At 46.7% G+C, this 20,000-nt stretch overlaps 2 protein-coding genes across 6 annotated transcripts in view; one reads left to right on the top strand and one right to left on the bottom strand.

Moving 5' to 3' along the window:
• The window catches only part of pgam5 (PGAM family member 5, serine/threonine protein phosphatase, mitochondrial), an 11,516-nt gene extending 8,194 nt beyond the window's left edge, over positions 1-3,322 (bottom strand). For both annotated transcript variants that reach the window (XM_058374683.1, XM_058374684.1), the window contains exons 1-4: positions 2,990-3,322; positions 2,675-2,847; positions 1,917-2,042; positions 1,710-1,798 (exon numbers count right to left, since the gene is read on the bottom strand). In XM_058374683.1, coding sequence (XP_058230666.1) covers positions 1,710-1,798; positions 1,917-2,042; positions 2,675-2,847; positions 2,990-3,177 — 576 coding nt within the window. In that variant the 5' untranslated portion in view covers positions 3,178-3,322. The remainder of the gene's footprint in view (positions 1-1,709; positions 1,799-1,916; positions 2,043-2,674; positions 2,848-2,989) is intronic.
• Positions 3,323-3,357: 35 nt separating this feature from the next.
• Positions 3,358-20,000, top strand: part of poli (polymerase (DNA directed) iota) — a 29,662-nt gene continuing 13,019 nt past the window's right edge. Inside the window, exons 1-9 of one of the 4 annotated variants that reach the window (XM_058374677.1) lie at positions 3,358-3,490; positions 3,786-3,936; positions 12,952-13,068; positions 13,171-13,335; positions 13,539-13,682; positions 13,774-14,010; positions 16,033-16,211; positions 16,588-16,679; positions 16,778-16,911. In XM_058374677.1, the coding sequence (XP_058230660.1) occupies positions 3,927-3,936; positions 12,952-13,068; positions 13,171-13,335; positions 13,539-13,682; positions 13,774-14,010; positions 16,033-16,211; positions 16,588-16,679; positions 16,778-16,911 (1,078 nt within the window). In that variant the 5' untranslated portion in view covers positions 3,358-3,490; positions 3,786-3,926. Of the gene's footprint in view, positions 3,491-3,785; positions 3,976-12,130; positions 12,180-12,665; positions 13,069-13,170; positions 13,336-13,538; positions 13,683-13,773; positions 14,011-16,032; positions 16,212-16,587; positions 16,680-16,777; positions 16,912-20,000 lie in introns of those variants that run through there. The other 3 variants (XM_058374674.1, XM_058374676.1, XM_058374678.1) reach the window with 3 other exon arrangements.

Raw genomic sequence — 20,000 nt, 5'->3', positions numbered from 1 at the left:
ACATATACACACACACACACAGTCACATATACACACACACACACAGTCACATACACACACAGTCACATATTCACATACAGTCTCTCTCTCACACACACAGTCACATATATACACACACACACAGTCACATATACACACACACAGTCACATATACACACACACAGTCACATATACACACACACACACAGTCACATACACACACAGTCACATATTCACATACAGTCTCTCTCTCACACACACACAGTCACATATATACACACACACACAGTCACATATACACACACACACACAGTCACATATACACACACACACACAGTCACATACACACACAGTCACATATTCACATACAGTCTCTCTCTCACACACACACAGTCACATATATACACACACACACACAGTCACATACACACACACACACACACACAGTCACATATTCACATACAGTCACATATTCACATACAGTCTCTCTCTCACACACACACAGTCACATACACACACAGTCACATATTCACATACAGTCTCTCTCTCACACACACACACAGTCACATACAGTCTCTCATACACACACACAGTCACATATTCACATACAGTCTCTCTCTCACACACACACACACACAGTCACATATACACACACACAGTCACATATACATACACACACAGTCACATATACACACACACACAGTCACATATACACACACACACAGTCACATATACAGACACACAGTCACATATACACACACACAGTCACATATACACACACACAGTCACATATACACACACACAGTCACATATACAGACACACAGTCACATACACACACACACAGTCACATACACACACAGTCACATATTCACATACAGTCTCTCTCTCACACACACACACACAGTCACATATACACACACACAGTCACATATACACACACACAGTCACATATACACACACACACAGTCACATATTCACATACAGTCTCTCACACACACACACACAGTCACATACAGTCTCTCATACACACACACATTCACATACAGTCTCTCTCACACACACACAGTCACATACACACACACACACAGTCACATATTCACATACAGTCTCTCTCTCACACACACACACAGTCACATATACACACACACACACAGTCACATATTTACATACAGTCTCTCTCTCACACACACACAGTCACATATACACACACACACACACACAGTCACATATTCACATACAGTCTCTCTCTCACACACACACAGTCACATATACACACACAAAGTCATATATTCACACACACACAGTCACATACAGTCTCTCTCACACACACACAGTCACATATTCACATACAGTCTCTCTCACACACACACACACACAGTCACATACAGTCTCTCTCACACACAGTCACATATTCACATACAGTCTCTCTCACACACACACACACACACACACACACACAGAACAAAGCTGGTGAACCTCTCCAGCTAACAGAGTTCATCCAGTAACTCCTGGATCAAAATACAAACTGATTTAGATGAAACCTGAGCCAAAAGACCGACATCACACACACACACACACACACAGAGCTCAGACGTCATCAACACTTTGTATTTGATCTTGCTGTAGCATGTGATGTATGGTGGAGAGTTTATAAAAGTATCCCAGCTGTAACGCTGGTATTTATAATCTGTTCTACTCTGCTTGTGTGTGTGTGTGTGTGAGCACTGACCACAGCCTCAGGTTTCCAGTGAGTGACAGGAGGAACAGGTTCAATGGGAGCACCTTCTCGCAGCAGATCACAGCTCACCATCTCCACTCCTAACACACACACACACACTTATTAAACCTGTAGTCACTTTACAGTAGAGATTCAAAGCCCTGGAGTGTGTGTGTGTGAGCAGTACATGTAATTGTGGTGTGTGTGTGTGTGTGTTACCTGGCAGGTGTGTGCTGATGATCTGAGCCGTCTCTGTGGCTCGTGCCATGCTGGAGTGGACCAGTATGTGGTATTTCAGGCCGAGAGACGCCAACCTCTGTCCAGTCAGCTCCGCCTGCTCGCGGCCTGCACGCACACGCGCGCGCACACACACACACACACACACACACACATACAGCAGCAGCATTAAGACTAACCGTGTTCAGATGCTTGGGACCTGTTACAGATTTTTGTGTAGTGAGGATAGTTGTGTTGCCATGGTGACTCAGAATCAAATAATATATGACTCAGAATCAGATCAGATATGACTCAGAATCAAATCAGAAATAAACTGGAATAAGATCCGATATGACTCATCAGTTCAAAAGTGACTCAGAATCAAATAATATGAGTCAGAATCAGCTCAGCTATGACTCCAAATCAGAAATGAATCGGATATGACCCAATCAAATAATGAGTCAGAATCGGATCAGAAATAAACAAAAATAAGAAGTGACTCAGAATCAAATAATACATTTCAGAATCAGATCAGATATGACTCAGAATCAGAAATGAATCAGATCAGATATGACTCAGAATCAGATAAGTTATGACTCAATCAGATAAGGTATGACTCAGAATCAGTTAAGATATGACTCAGAATCAGATCAGATATGACTCGGATCAGGATGCCATGGTGATGACAGCAGTCCAGTCTGAAGCGAAGGCCGGTGTTGTGTTGATGTTCCCCAGAGATCCTGGACGTCTCTGAGCTCTACCTAAAGGCGTGAGTGTCCTGTCCGAGTCGGAGCCGCCGCTCAGGTTGTACTGTGAGTGTCTGATGAGGAAGATGTGGCGCGTGGCCGTGGGCTTGTTGTTCTCCACCTCCACACCGTTCTCTTCTCCAACACTTCCTCTTCTCCTACTGCTGCTCATGGAGGACGGCTCTCTCCTGCGCACACACACACAGATTAACACACTGGTGAGGGAGTGACTGTTTATAGCTGCTATAAGACAAGTGACAACAGGAAAACACGCGCACGCGCACACCTGAGAGTGTTGTTGAGAGAGACAGAGTGATTATAAGCACATACTTATCCCAGTTATAATCCCAGTGGTTGGTGTTGTTAGCACTGGGCTGAGCTGCATGCAGCACGCCGCTGAGTCCGGGCTTTAACCGGACAATCTCCCGGTGTTTATCGGTGAAATACGCGCACGCGACCACCACCGCGGAACCGCCCGCAAAGCCGCACGCGAGCTTCACCGCCCTGCGGAAAGACATCTCTGCAGCAGTAACGACGCCTTTAAGAAGCCTTTATAACGCGTGTGTGTGTGAAAGAGAGAGAGCGCACCGCGAGCCCGGGTTTTAACAGATTATAGCTCGGTGTCGGGTGACGCCGGTCACTTCCGGTTCCCTCAATCGCAGTGAACACACACAAAGGCGATGCGTTTTCTTCTTCTTTGGTGTTTAATGTTGTTGTTATTGGCGAATCAGCACACGGACTAACCTCCGCCACCTACAGGGCTGGAGAGTGTGGAGCGGACACGTTTAAGAGAAAAAACAAACTTCTTTTCTGCTTCTTTCTCTTTTTCAGGTAAAGCGCTATCACGGAAACGCACAAACACACAATAAACAAAACAACTAAATAAAACTCCTTATTTATTATTTTTATTTAAGCCCCAGCGGATGGCACTAAATACTTCAACGATATATATTTTTTTAATTGAGTGTGTCTCAAATCGACACGTAAGAACTGCTTTTGCTCGTATGACATTACGTTTAGAATATATTTATCTATTGTTAATTATTAAACAATCAACTATAATAAGTTAATAAATATTATTTTATGTTTTTAAAAATAATAATTTCTATCCTATTCTGTCTGCTAGACTTTTATTCAATAACCCCACGGATCTGTGGTCTGTTGACTTGAGACGCACCCCGTGTTATTGGCACTGCGCACGCGCAGGAAATTCGAACGGCTCCAGTGAAGCGGTGATTTAGTTTGAGGAAGCTGAGCTGATGGACAGATGGAGTTAGGTAAGGAAGAGGACACTGAGTGGACAGCTCTGGACACTGGTATTAATGATCTTTCTGACCTTCTCAGCTCGGAGTCACTGAGGTTTACAGCGCTATAGTAGTGTAGAGTTAGGCTGCTGAGGTTCCACTGCATTCACATCTTTACTCCCTACTCCCCATTCCCTATTCCTTATTCCCTATTCCCTGTTTCCTACACACATGGCTTGAAAAATGGCAGAACTAGTAGAACAGTAGTACCCTAGCTAGTGCACAGGGTAGAGTGTGTGTAGTGTGTGATTGTAGAGTGTGTAGTGTGTGTGTGATTGTAGTGTGTGATTGTAGTGTGTGATTGTAGAGTGTGTAGTGTGTGTGTGTAGTGTGTGATTGTAGAGTGTGTAGTGTGTGTGTGATTGTAGTGTGTGATTGTAGTGTGTGATTGTAGAGTGTGTGTGTGTAGTGTGTGATTGCAGTGTGTGAGTGTAGTGTGTGATTGTAGTGTTTGTAGTGTGTGATTGTAGAGTGTGTGTGTGTAGTGTGTGATTGTAGAGTGTGTTGTGTGTGATTGCAGTGTGTGATTGTAGAGTGTGTTGTGTGTGATTGTAGAGTGTGTAGTGTGTGATTGCAGTGTGTGATTGTAGTGTGTGTACTGTGTGAGTGTAGTGTGTGATTGTAGTGTAGTGTGTGTGTAGTGTGTGATTGTAGTGTAGTGTGTGTGTAGTGTGTGATTGCAGTGTGTGTGTGTAGTGTGTGAGTGTAGTGTGTGATTGCAGTGTGTGTGTGTAGTGTGTGATTGTAGTGTTTGTAGAGTGTGATTGTAGAGTGTGTAGTGTGTGTAGTGTGTGATTGCAGTGTGTGATTGTAGAGTGTGTAGTGTGTGTGTGTGATTGCAGTGTGTGATTGTAGTGTGTGTGTAGTGTGTGATTGCAGTGTGTGAGTGTAGTGTGTGATTGCAGTGTGAGTGCAGTGTGTGTGGGTGTAGTGTGTGTAGTGTGTGTACAGTGTGTGTGGGTGTAGTGTGATTGCAGTGTGTGAGTGCAGTGTGTGTAGTGTGTGTGTGTAGTGTGTGATTGTAGAGTGTGTAGTGTGTGATTGTAGAGTGTGTAGTGTGTGATTGCAGTGTGTGAGTGTAGTGTGTGATTGCAGTGTGTGTAGTGTAGTGTTTGTGTAGTGTTTGTGTGTAGTGTGTGTAGTGTGTGATTGCAGTGTGTGTAGTGTAGTGTGTGATTGCAGTGTGTGATTGTAGAGTGTGTAGTGTGTGATTGTAGAGTGTGTAGTGTGTGATTGCAGTGTGTGTAGTGTAGTGTTTGTGTAGTGTTTGTGTGTAGTGTGTGATTGCAGTGTGTGTAGTGTAGTGTGTGATTGCAGTGTGTGTAGTGTAGTGTGTGATTGCAGTGTGTGATTGTAGTGTGTGATTGCAGTGTGTGTGTAGTGTGTGATTGTAGTGTGTGATTGTAGTGTGTGTGCAGTGTGTGTAGTGTGTGATTGCAGTGTGTGTGTGTAGTGTGTGATTGCAGTGTGTGTGCAGTGTGTGTAGTGTGTGATTGCAGTGTGTGTACAGTGGGTGTAGTGTGTGTGTGTGTGTGTGTAGTGTGTGTACAGTGTGTGTGGGTGTAGTGAGTGCAGTGTGTGTAGTGTGTGTGTGTGTGTAGTGTGTGTACAGTGTGTGTGGGTGTAGTGAGTGCAGTGTGTGTGTGTGTGTACAGTGTGTGTGGGTGTAGTGAGTGCAGTGTGTGTAGTGTGTGTGTGTGTAGTGTGTGTACAGTGTGTGTGGGTGTAGTGAGTGTAGTGTGTGAGTGTAGTGTGTGTAGTGTGTGTGTACTGTGTGATTGCAGTGTGTGAGTGTAGTGTGTGTGTAGTGTGTGATTGCAGTGTGTGTAGTGTGTGACTGCAGTGTGTGTGTAATGTGTGATTGCAGTGTGTGTGTGTAGTGTGTGATTGCAGTGTGAGTGCAGTGTGTGTGGGTGTAGTGTGTGGGTGTGTGTGTGGGTGTGTGTGTGTGTGAGTGCAGTGTGTGTAGTGTGTGAGTGCAGTGTGTGTGGGTGTAGTGTGTGATTGCAGTGTGTGTAGTGTGTGTGTGTAGTGTGTGAGTGCAGTGTGTAGTTTGTGATTGTAGTGTGTGAGTGTAGAGTGTGTAATGTGTGTGTGTGTAGTGGGTGCAGGGTGTGATTGCAGTGTGTGTAGTGTGTGAGTGCAGTGTGTAGTGTGTGTGTGTAGTGTGTGATTGTAGTGTGTGTGTAGTGTGAGTGCAGTGTGTGTGGGTGTAGTGTGTGATTGCAGTGTGTGTAGTGTGTGAGTGTAGTGTGTGTAGTGTGTGTGTGTGTGATTGTAGTGTGTGTGTAGTGTGAGTGCAGTGTGTGTGGGTGTAGTGTGTGATTGCAGTGAGTGTAGTGTGTAGTGTGTGTAGTGTGTGTGTGTAGTGTGTGATTGTAGTGTGTGTGTAGTGTGAGTGCAGTGTGTGTGGGTGTAGTGTGTGATTGCAGTGTGTGTAGTGTGTGAGTGTAGTGTGTGTGTGTGTAGTGGGTGCAGGGTGTGATTGCAGTGTGTGTAGTGTGTGAGTGCAGTGTGTAGTGTGTGATTGCAGTGTGTGTGTAGTGTGAGTGCAGTGTGTGGTGTGTGTGGGTGTAGTGTGTGATTGCAGTGTGTGTAGTGTGTGTGTGTAGTGTGTGAGTTCAGTGTGTAGTTTGTGATTGTAGTGTGTGAGTGTAGAGTGTGTAATGTGTGAGTGCAGGGTGTGTAGTGTGTGTGTAGTGGGTGCAGGGTGTGATTGTAGTGTGTGATTGCAGTGTGTGTAGTGTGTGAGTGTAGAGTGTGTAGTGTGTGAGTGCAGGGTGTGATTGCAGTGTGTGTAGTGTGTGAGTGCAGTGTGTAGTGTGTGAGTGCAGTGTGTGTGTGTAGTGTGTGATTGCAGTGTGTGTAGTTTGTGATTGTAGTGTGTGAGTGCAGTGTGTGTAGTGTGTGAGTGCAGTGTGTGTGTGTGTGTAGTGTGTGAGTGCAGTGTGTGTAGTGTGTGAGTGCAGTGTGTGTAATGTGTGAGTGCAGTGTGTAGTGTGTGTGTAGTGGGTGCAGGGTGTGATTGCAGGTTGTGTAGTGTGTGAGTGCAGTGTGTAGTGTGTGTGTGTGTGTGTGTGTGTAGTGGGTGCAGGGTGTGATTGCAGTGTGTGTGTGTGTGTGTGTAGTGGGTGCAGGGTGTGATTGCAGTGTGTGTAGTGTGTGATTGCAGTGTGTGTGTGTGTAGTGTATGATTGCAGTGTGTGAGTGCAGTGTGTGTAGTGTGTGTGTGTGTAGTGTGTGAGTGCAGTGTGTAGTTTGTGATTGTAGTGTGTGAGTGTAGAGTGTGTAATGTGTGAGTGCAGTGTGTGTAGTGTGTGACTGCAGTGTGTGTGTGTAGTGTGTGTGAGTGCAGTGTGTAGTTTGTGATTGTAGTGTGTGAGTGTAGAGTGTGTAGTGTGTGATTGCAGTGTGTGTAGTGGGTGCAGGGTGTGATTGCAGTGTGTGTAGTGTGTGATTGCAGTATGTGTAGTGTGTGAGTGTAGAGTGTGTAGTGTGTGAGTGTAGAGTGTGTAATGTGTGAGTGCAGTGTGTGTAGTTTGTGATTGCAGTGTGTGTAGTGTGTGAGTGTAGAGTGTGTAATGTGTGAGTGCAGGGTGTGATTGCAGTGTGTGTAGTGTGTGAGTGCAGTGTGTAGTGTGTGATTGCAGTGTGTGTGTGTAGTGTGTGAGTGCAGTGTGTGTAGTGTGTGAGTGCAGTGTGTGTGTGTGTAGTGTGTGATTGCAGTGTGTAGTGTGTGTGTAGTGGGTGCAGGGTGTGTAGTGTGTGAGTGTAGTGTGTGAGTGCAGTGTGTAGTGTGTGTGTGTAGTGGGTGCAGGGTGTGATTGCAGGGTGTGTAGTGTGTGAGTGCAGTGTGTAGTGTGTGTGTGTAGTGGGTGCAGGGTGTGATTGCAGGGTGTGTAGTGTGTGAGTGCAGTGTGTAGTGTGTGTGTGTGTAGTGGGTGCAGGGTGTGATTGCAGGGTGTGTAGTGTGTGAGTGTAGAGTGTATAATGTGTGAGTGCAGTGTGTGTAGTGGGTGCAGGGTGTGATTGCAGTGTGTGTAGTGTGTGAGTGCAGTGTGTAGTGTGTAGTGTGTGTAGTTAGTGATTGTAGTGTGTGAGTGCAGTGTGTGTAGTGTGTGAGTGTAGAGTGTGTAATGTGTGAGTGCAGGGTGTGATTGCAGTGTGTGTAGTGTGTGAGTGCAGTGTGTAGTGTGTAGTGTGTGTAGTTAGTGATTGTAGTGTGTGAGTGCAGTGTGTGTAGTGTGTGAGTGCAGTGTGTGTGTGTGTGTAGTGTGTGAGTGCAGTGTGTGATTGCAGTGTGTAGTGTGTGTGTAGTGGGTGCAGGGTGTGTAGTGTGTGAGTGTAGTGTGTGATTGCAGTGTGTGTGTGTAGTGTGTGTAGTTAGTGATTGTAGTGTGTGAGTGCAGTGTGTGTGAGTGCAGTGTGTGTGTGTAGTGTGTGAGTGCAGTGTGTGATTGCAGTGTGTAGTGTGTGTGTAGTGGGTGCAGGGTGTGTAGTGTGTGAGTGTAGTGTGTGAGTGCAGTGTGTAGTGTGTGTGTGTAGTGGGTGCAGGGTGTGATTGCAGGGTGTGTAGTGTGTGAGTGCAGTGTGTAGTGTGTGTAGTGGGTGCAGGGTGTGTAGTGTGTGAGTGCAGTGTGTAGTGTGTGATTGCAGTGTGTGTGTGTGTAGTGTGTGATTGCAGTGTGTGTAGTTTGTGATTGTAGTGTGTGAGTGCAGTGTGTGTAGTGTGTGTGTAGTGTGTGAGTGCAGTGTGTGATTGCAGTGTGTGTAGTGTGTGAGTACAGTGTGTGTGTGTGTATTGTGTGTGAGTGCAGTGTGTAGTTTGTGATTGTAGTGTGTGAGTGTAGAGTGTGTAATGTGTGAGTGCAGTGTGTGTAGTGTGAGAGTGCAGTGTGTGTGTGTGTAGTGTGTGTGAGTGCAGTGTGTAGTTTGTGATTGTAGTGTGTGAGTGTAGAGTGTGTAATGTGTGAGTGCAGTGTGTAGTGTGAGAGTGCAGTGTGTGTGTGTGTAGTGTGTGTGAGTGCAGTGTGTAGTTTGTGATTGTAGTGTGTGAGTGTAGAGTGTGTAATGTGTGAGTGCAGTGTGTAGTGTGAGAGTGCAGTGTGTGTGTGTGTAGTGTGTGTGAGTGCAGTGTGTAGTTTGTGATTGTAGTGTGTGAGTGTAGAGTGTGTAATGTGTGAGTGCAGTGTGTAGTGTGAGAGTGCAGTGTGTGTGTGTGTAGTGTGTGTGAGTGCAGTGTGTAGTTTGTGATTGTAGTGTGTGAGTGTAGAGTGTGTAATGTGTGAGTGCAGTGTGTAGTGTGAGAGTGCAGTGTGTGTGTGTGTAGTGTGTGTGAGTGCAGTGTGTAGTTTGTGATTGTAGTGTGTGAGTGTAGAGTGTGTAATGTGTGAGTGCAGTGTGTAGTGTGAGAGTGCAGTGTGTGTGTGTGTAGTGTGTGTGAGTGCAGTGTGTAGTTTGTGATTGTAGTGTGTGAGTGCAGTGTGTAGTGTGTGTGTGTGTAGTGTGTGAGTGCAGTGTGTGATTGCAGTGTGTGTAGTGTGTGAGTGCAGTGTGTGATTGCAGTGTGTGTAGTGTGTGAGTGCAGTGTGTGTGTGTGTAGTGTGTGTGAGTGCAGTGTGTAGTTTGTGATTGTAGTGTGTGAGTGTAGAGTGTGTAATGTGTGAGTGCAGTGTGTGTAGTGTGTGAGTGCAGTGTGTGTGTAGTGTGTGTGAGTGCAGTGTGTAGTTTGTGATTGTAGTGTGTGAGTGTAGAGTGTGTAATGTGTGATTGCAGTGTGTGTAGTGTGTGTGTAGTGGGTGCAGGGTGTGATTGCAGTGTGTGTAGTGTGTGACTGCAGTGTGTGTAGTGTGTGAGTGTAGAGTGTGTAATGTGTGAGTGCAGGGTGTGTAGTGTGTGTGTAGTGGGTGCAGGGTGTGACTGCAGTGTGTGTAGTGTGTGATTGCAGTGTGTGTAGTGTGTGAGTGTAGAGTGTGTAATGTGTGAGTGCAGGGTGTGTAGTGTGTGTGTAGTGGGTGCAGGGTGTGACTGCAGTGTGTGTAGTGTGTGATTGCAGTGTGTGTAGTGTGTGAGTGTAGAGTGTGTAATGTGTGAGTGCAGGGTGTGATTGCAGTGTGTGTAGTGTGTGAGTGCAGTGTGTAGTGTGTGATTGCAGTGTGTGTAGTGTGTGAGTGCAGTGTGTAGTGTGTGATTGCAGTGTGTGTGTGTAGTGTGTGTAGTTAGTGATTGTAGTGTGTGAGTGCAGTGTGTGTGAGTGCAGTGTGTGATTGCAGTGTGTAGTGTGTGTGTAGTGGGTGCAGGGTGTGATTGCAGGGTGTGTAGTGTGTGAGTGTAGTGTGTGAGTGCAGTGTGTAGTGTGTGTGTGTGTAGTGGGTGCAGGGTGTGATTGCAGGGTGTGTAGTGTGTGAGTGCAGTGTGTAGTGTGTGAGTGCAGTGTGTAGTGTGTGTGTGTGTAGTGGGTGCAGGGTGTGTAGTGTGTGAGTGCAGTGTGTAGTGGGTGCAGGGTGTGATTGCAGGGTGTGTAGTGTGTGAGTGTGTGTAGTGTGTGTGAGTGCAGTTTGTGAGTGTGTAGTGTGTAATGTGTGAGTGTAGTGTGCAGTGTGAGTGTAGTGTGTGTGTGTGTGTGTAGTGTGTAAGTGTATGTAGTGTGTGAGTGCAGTGTGTATTGTGTAAGTGTGTGTAGTGTGTGTAATGTGTGATTACAGTGTGTGTGTAGTGTATGGTTGCAGTGTGTGTGTGTAGTGTGTGATTGCAGTGTGTGAGTGTTGTGTGTGTGTGTGTGTGTGTGTGTAGTGTGCGATTGCAGTGTGTGAGTGGGTGTAGTGTGTGTAGTGTGTGAATGCAGTGTGTGTGTGTGTGTGTGTGTAGTGTGTGATTGCAGTGTGTGTAGTGTGTGATTGCAGTGTGTGAGTGTTGTGTGTGTGTGTGAGTGGGTGTAGTGTGTGTAGTGTGTGAATGCAGTGTGTGTGTGTGTGTGTGTGTAGTGTGTGATTGCAGTGTGTGTAGTGTGTGAGTGCAGTGTGTGAGTGTTGTGTGTGTGTGTGTGTGTGTAGTGTGCGATTGCAGTGTGTGTGGGTGTAGTGTGTGAATGCAGTGTGTGTGTGTGTGTAGTGTGTGATTGCAGTGTGTGTAGTGTGTGTGTGTAGTGTGTGATTGCAGTGTGTGTAGTGTGTGAGTGCAGTGTGTGATTGCAGTGTGTGTAGTGTGTGAGTGCAGTGTGTGATTGCAGTGTGTGTAGTGTCTGGGTGTAGTGTGTGTGTGTGTGTAATGGGTGCAGTGTGTGATTGCAGGGTGTGTAATGGGTGCAGTGTGTATTTGCAGGGTGTGTAGTGGGTGCAGTGTGTGAGTGTAGTATGTGGGTGTCGTGTGTGAGTGTAGTGTGTGTGTAGTGGGTGCAGTGTATGAGTATTGTGTGTGTAGTGTGTGAGTGCAGTTTGTGTGTAGTGTGAGTGTGTGTAGTGTGGGAGTGCAGTTTGTGAGTGTAGTGTGTGAATGCAGTTTGTGAGTGTGTATTGTGTGTGTGTGTGTGTAGTGTGTAATGTGTGAGTGCAGTGTGTGTGTAGTGGGTGCAGTGTGTGTAGTGTGTGATTAGTGTGTGTGTGTGTGTAGTGTGATTACAGTGTGTGTGTGTGTGTAGTGTGATTACAGTGTGTGAGTGTGTAGTGTGTGTGTAGTGTGTGATTACAGTGTGTGAGTGTGTGTAGTGTGTGAGTGCAGTTTGTGAATGTGTATTGTGTGTGTGTAGTGTGTAATGTGTGTAGTGTGTGAGTGCAGTGTGTAGTGTGTGAGTGCTGTGTGTAGTGTGTGAGTGCTGTGTGTGTAGTGTGCGAGTGCTGTGTGTGTGTGTGTGTAGTGTGTGTGTGTGTGTGTGTGTGTGTCTGTAGTGTGTGAGTGCTGTGTGTGTGTATGTGTAGTGTGTGTGTAGTGTGTGTGGAAGCAGTGAGTCAGTGAGTGTCCTCCTCTCTGAAACCTTTAGTCTCCACTCTTTCAGATAAAAATGAAAAAGAGAGTCCAGCTCTCTGCTCTTCCTGGTGTCACTGACCTCTCAGTGGTCAGTTCTTGTGCAGAAGGTGTCAGGGTTCTTTCAGCTGGACAAGCGCTCAGGGCTGTGATGGATGGAAGCTTAGAACAAGGGATAAATAAGAAGAGCACTGAATGGATGAATAGATAGATGGATAAATAGATGAATAGATCAGAGCTTCCCAAACTTCAGAGGGGTAAGGCCCCCCAAATACATAGCAAAAGCTTCACGCCCCCCCCAACCTATTTGTTTAAAAAATACAGTATATTGATTAATAGTATAAAGATATATTTATACATATATTTGTATATTAGATATATTTAATAAAGCAGATTGTCTCTTTGCACAAAATTATCAACATTTATGAACCAGTGTGTAAGAATTTCATGTGAATTATGAGAACTACCATAAAATGGTATTATATGCTGGTGAAAATATGATGTAAACATTCTTTACAAATATATTTAAATTCTTAACACTACATACTGTCTGCATACTATTTACAATTATATTGAATCAAAGTGTGTAACAGAAGCTTTTTATATTCTATTCTAAAATATTTTAATCATTTTAATATTTTGATTTATCCTAGCTACAGCCCCCCTGCAATACCGCTACGGCCCACCAGGGGGCCACGGCCCACAGTATGGGAAGCACTGGAATAGATGAATGAATGGCTGGAGCGATGGACAGATGGATGGATGGATGGATGGATGGATGGGTAAACAGAGGCTCCAAAGAAAGGTTGATGGAGGGATGGATGGATGGGTGGAGGGAAACTAAGCCATTACCTTAATAGCACCTTAATTTCTATCCATCCATCTGTCCATCCATCTATCTATCCATCCAGAGCCCATGCTGCTGCTGTTGTTCTAGTGGATCTCTCTCCTTAGCTACTTCTTTATGGAGAAAGTGTTCTCCTGAATGTTGACCCCTTGACCGTGTTCCCTAACCCCGTCTGGTTTCAGGATTCCCGGCTGGACGTGTGGAAGATGACCACAGAGTCATCCTGCACTTTGACATGGACTGCTTCTACGCCCAGGTGGAGATGATCCGTAATCCAGTTTTGCGCTCCAAACCTGTGGGTGAGAACTTCACTGACGTCTCACTGAGGAACAGTGTTTGTGGTTTGAGACACAGCCTCTGTGTTCTAGTGTGTGACTTGAGGGTGTTACTTCCTGTCTCAGGAGTGCATCAGAAGTACCTGATGGTCACCTGTAACTACCTGGCCAGGGAGCGGGGTGTGGCCAAGATGATGTCTGTGAAGGATGCGCTGGAGAAGTGTCCTGACCTGGTGCTGGTCAAAGGAGAAGATCTCACCTTCTACAGAGAGATTTCCTACAAGGTCACAGGTAACACACACACACACACACACACACACACTGATGGACTGATCTACAGCTGTATGAGGAGATTAATAGACAGATGACCGATAGGGACCAGAGGGACAGATATGTTCATGTAGATGACCTCTGTGAAATATGGTTGAAAGAATAGGATGATGGATGGATGGACAATATATAGATGGTGTGTGTGTGTGTGTGTGTGTGTTCAGAGCTGCTGATGTCGTACTGCCCCCTGGTGGAGAGGTTGGGTTTAGATGAGAACTTCATGGACGTGACGGAGCTGGTGGAGAACAGGAGGAGGCACACGGATGTCTCTGAGCTCTCCTTCGTGGGTCACATCTACAGACATGATGGTGAGGAAATCACCCAAACACACACACACACACACACACACATCCATTGTTACCTGTACATGACAGTTATACCCTGTGTGTGTGTGTGCAGTGTCCAGCGTAGCCGTACAGGACCATGTGGGTCTGGCTCTGGGCTCAGTGATAGCAAGTGAGCTGCGGGAGGTGCTGTTCTCCAGACTGGGCCTGACTTCTTGTGCCGGTGTGGCTAGCAGTAAGCTCCTAGCTAAACTGGTGTCTGGGACATTCAAACCCAACCAGCAGACCACACTGCTGCCTCCCAGTGTCCCCCACATCATCACCAGTCTGACCGGAGCCAACAGAGTGCCTGGTAACTCCGCCCACTCTCACACTGCCAGCTCCGCTATAATATCTGTCTCCAAGTACACACACACACATTTACACATACACACACATATACACTACTTACAAAAAGTTAAGGATATTTGGCTTTTGGGTGAAATTAATGGAAAATGTAAAAAGTTCACACTACAGTGATATTATATCATGAAAGTAGGGCATTTAAGTAGAAGCTGCAATGGTGATTTCCTCATCTCAAACAATTTATTGAAACAAAAGCCAACAACAGTGGAGGGTATACCACAACAAAAAATCTCAATGTCTCAATAATCTGTCATGTGCCCTTGACCATCAATTACAGCTTGACCACGACGTCTCATGCTGTTCACGAGTCGACTTATTGTCTGCTGAGGCATGGCATTCCACTCTTCTTGAAGGGCGGCCCTCAGGTCATTGAGGTTCTGGGGTGCAGGGTTACGAGCCTCTACACGGTGACTTGGCTGATCCCATAGGTTTTCTATGGGATTCGGGTCTGGAGAAAGTGCAGGCCACTCCATTTGAGGTACCCCAGCCTCCAGCAGCCGTTCCCTAATGATGCGACCTCGATGAGCTGGAGCATTGTCGTCCATGAAGATGAAATTAGGCCTGTGTTGTTCATGCAGGGGCACAATGACTGGATTAATGATGTTATTCAGGTAGTATTGGTTTGTCACTGTACCATTCACAAGATGTAGGTCAGTTCTGTATTGAGTGGACACACCTGCCCAGACTGTAACATCACCACAACAGTGGCTGATGCATAGCGCTCTCCTTGACGTCTCCAACATCGTTGGGTCCATCATTTCTGCTCAACGTGAATCGACTTTCATCAGAGATTCAGCACTGAGTCCCACCGGGCCCTCATCCAGCGTCAATACTCCCTGGCCCGACGCCTGTGCCTGGTGGTGTGGTCAGGTACCCTTGCAGGTCGTCTAGCACGCAGACCACGCTGATGTAAACGGTTTCGAATGATCTGACGTGACACTTGGGTTCCTCTCACCTCCCTTAAATGTGCCTGGAGTTGAGTGGCATTCATCATCCGGTTCCTCAGGGCACTGTTCACAATGAAGCAGTCATCAACGTGGGATGTGGTCAAAGGATGTCCACTTCTATGCCTTTCTGTGACTCTTCCAGTCTCTCTGTATCTCTGTCCCAACCTGCTGATGACACTCTGTGACACTCTAAGCTCAGTGGCCACTTCCCTCTGAGAACATCCTGTTTGAAGCCTCACAATGGTGAGGTTCTGTTGATCAACTGTTAGGTGTGGTCTTGGTCTCATGATGTCAAAATGTGAACAGCATGATGAAGAGGACTGTTTAAATACCAATTCTAATGGAACCAGAAAATTTATTGGTGGATTCATGGATCAAACACCAGTTGTGAATTTTGCCGTTAAGCACCTTGTTAGAGAACAGCAAGTTCTGCAGAAAGTACAGAAATTCAAAAGTGTAGAGAAGGTCAAATTAAGTTCACCTGGAGGGTTATAGTGCATTTTAGGTGCATCCTGAAATTTCACCCCAAAGCCCAAACTCCTTAACTTTTTGTGAGTTTTATATATATAATATATATATATATATATATATATATATATATATATATATATATATATATAATATATATATATATATATATATAATATAATATAATATACACACCCCACACACACACATATACACTGCTATCACATCTGTCTCCAAATACACACACACACATATACAGTGGTGGGCCGTGCATTTCACACCTAGGCGTTCACTGGTGTCCTTCCTGAATTAATCCCCCTCTATACCATCATTATGACGCCACCATGGGCGTGGCTAGGCCATTTCAACTCAGCCCTCCTAAAATTCTGCGATTCTCCATAAACTCTACACAAATTGGTGATGATCTCAGTCCTCTTTAAATTTCATATGAAATAGATACTAATCAACCATTAAATAACAAAGTAATAAAGAAATTAGTCTTTATTGTCTTTATTGTACTAATTAGTGATGCACTGTGTGTGTGTGTGTGACAGGAATCGGTTACAGGACGGCAGAGAGACTGAAGGCTCTGGGTGTGGTCAGTGTCAGAGATCTGCAGCTTTTCCCTCTCAGGCAGTTGGTGTGTGAGTTTGGAGAAGCTCACGCTAAACGCTTTCAGAGCCTCGCCTGCGGAATCGACCTTTCACCTGTCACCCCCGCTGGCCCTCCACAGGTAACACCCCGCTGGCCCTCCACAGGTAACACCCCGCTGGCCCTCCACAGGTAACACCCCGCTGGCCCTCCACAGGTAACACCCCGCTGGCCCCCCACAGGTAACACCCCGCTGGGGTCCCACAGGTAACACCCCGCTGGCCCCCCCTACAGGTAACACCCTGCCGTCCCCCCACAGGTAACACCCCGCCGGCCCCCCAGAGCTAACACCCCTCTAGTCCCCAACAGGTAACACCCCGGGGTAACCTCACCATCTCCAGCTTTTACACACCTGCAGCATCCTCAGATTTAAATCACCTGCTTTCTGTAGATGCATGAATCATCCTGCCTGATGAACACAGAGGTGTGTGTGTGTGTGTGTGTGTGTGTGGTTCCAGTCTCTGAGTAATGAAGACACCTTTAAGAAAATCTCCACACTGAGTGAAGCAGAGAGTAAAATCACAGAGCTGCTGCTGAGCCTGAGTGAGAGGTGAGAGAGAGGAACACTTTAATAACACGCTGAAACTACAACTACACACTGTGTGTGTGTGTGTGTGTGTGTGTGTGTGTGTGTGTGTGTGTGTGTAGGATGCGTAAGGACGGCAGGCTTCCTCAGACTCTGAAGCTGAGTCTGAGGCGGAGCAGTGCACCAAGTCGCTGGTTCAACAGAGAGAGCAGACAGACTCCTATTCCTACACACACTGCACACAGGATCATCAACGGTACACACACACTCTCACACACACTCACACACTGCACACAGGATCATCAACGGTACACACACACACACTCACACATTGCACACAGGATCATCAACGGTACACACACACTCTCACACACACACACACACTCACACATTGCACACAGGATCATCAACGGTACACACACACTCTCACACACACACTCACACACTGCACACAGGATCATCAACGGTACACACACACTCTCACACACACTCACACACTGCACACAGGATCATCAACGGTACACACACACACTCACACACACACACACTCACACACTGCACACAGGATCATCAACGGTACACACACACACTCACACACACTCACACACTGCACACAGGATCATCAACGGTACACACACACACACACACACACTCACACACTGCACACAGGATCATCAACGGTACACACACACACTCACACACACACACACTCACACACTGCACACAGGATCATCAACGGTACACACACACACTCACACACACTCACACACTGCACACAGGATCATCAACGGTACACACACACACTCACACACTGCACACAGGATCATCAACGGTACACACACACTCTCACACACACACACACACACACACACACACTCACACACTGCACACAGGATCATCAACGGTACACACACACTCTCACACACACTCACACACTGCACACAGGATCATCAACGGTACACACACACACTCACACACACACACACACTGCACACAGGATCATCAGCGGTTCACACACACACACACACTGCACACAGGATCATCAGCGGTTCACACACACACACACACACTGCACACAGGATCATCAACGGTACACACACACACACACACACACACACTGCACACAGGATCATCAACGGTACACACACACACACTGCACACAGGATCATCAATGGTACACACACACACTGCACACAGGATCATCAATGGTACACACACACACACACACACTGCACACAGGATCATCAATGGTACACACACACACACACACTGCACACACGATCATCAACGGTACACACACACACCCTCACACACACACACACTGCACACAGGATCATCAATGGTACACACACACACACTGCACACAGGATCATCAATGGTACACACACACACACACACTGCACACACACACTGCACACAGGATCATCAATGGTACACACACACACACACACTGCACACACACACTGCACACAGGATCATCAACGGTACACACACACACTGCACACAGGATCATCAACGGTACACACACTCACACCCTCACACACACACACACACACACTGCACACACGATCATCAACGGTACACACACACACACCCTCACACACACACACACATACACACTGCACACACGATCATCAATGGTACACACACACACACACACTGCACACAGGATCATCAACGGTTCACACACACGCACACACTGCACACACGATCATCAACGGTTCACACACACACACACACTGCACACAGGATCATCAATGGTACACACACACACACACACTGCACACACACACTGCACACAGGATCATCAATGGTACACACACACACACACACTGCACACACACACTGCACACAGGATCATCAACGGTACACACACACACTGCACACAGGATCATCAACGGTACACACACTCACACCCTCACACACACACACACACACACTGCACACACGATCATCAACGGTACACACACACACACCCTCACACACACACACACATACACACTGCACACACGATCATCAATGGTACACACACACACACACACTGCACACACGATCATCAACGGTACACACACACACACACACTGCACACACGATCATCAACGGTACACACACACACACCCTCACACACACACACTGCACACACGATCATCAGCGGTACACACACACACACTGCACACACGATCATCAACGGTACACACACACACACCCTCACACACATACACACTGCACACACGATCATCAACGGTACACACACACACACCCTCACACACACACACACACTGCACACACGATCATCAACGGTACACACACACACACACCCTCACACACACACACACACTGCACACACGATCATCAACGGTACACACACACCCTCACACACACACACACACACTGCACACACGATCATCAGCGGTACACACACACACACTGCACACACGATCATCAACGGTACACACACACACACCCTCACACACACACACACTGCACACACGATCATCAACGGTACACACACACACACCCTCACACACACACACACTGCACACACGATCATCAATGGTACACACACACACACACACCCTCACACACATACACACTGCACACACGATCATCAATGGTACACACACACACACACACCCTCACACACATACACACTGCACACACGATCATCAACGGTACACACACACACACCCTCACACACACACACACTGCACACACGATCATCAACGGTACACACACACACACCCTCACACACACACACACTGCACACACGATCATCAACGGTACACACACACACACCCTCACACACATACACACTGCACACACGATCATCAATGGTACACACACACCCTCACACACACTGCACACACGATCATCAACGGTACACACACACACACTGCACACACGATCATCAATGGTACACACACACCCTCACACACACTGCACACACGATCATCAACGGTACACACACACACACTGCACACACGATCATCAGCGGTACACACACACACACTGCACACACGATCATCAATGGTACACACACACACACACACCCTCACACACATACACACTGCACACACGATTATCAACGGTACTCACACACACACCCTCACACACACACACACTGCACACACGATCATCAACGGTACACACACACACACCCTCACACACACACACACTGCACACACGATCATCAACGGTACACACACACACACCCTCACACACACACACACTGCACACACGATCATCAACGGTACACACACACACACTGCACACACGATCATCAACGGTACACACACACACACTGCACACACGATCATCAACGGTACACACACACACACACTGCAC

This window comes from Hemibagrus wyckioides, linkage group LG22 (genome assembly GCF_019097595.1).
Source record: "Hemibagrus wyckioides isolate EC202008001 linkage group LG22, SWU_Hwy_1.0, whole genome shotgun sequence".
Lineage (NCBI taxonomy): Eukaryota > Metazoa > Chordata > Actinopteri > Siluriformes > Bagridae > Hemibagrus > Hemibagrus wyckioides.
The sequence above is the reverse complement of the archived record's forward strand: the minus strand, read 5'-3'. Positions and strand labels throughout refer to the sequence as shown.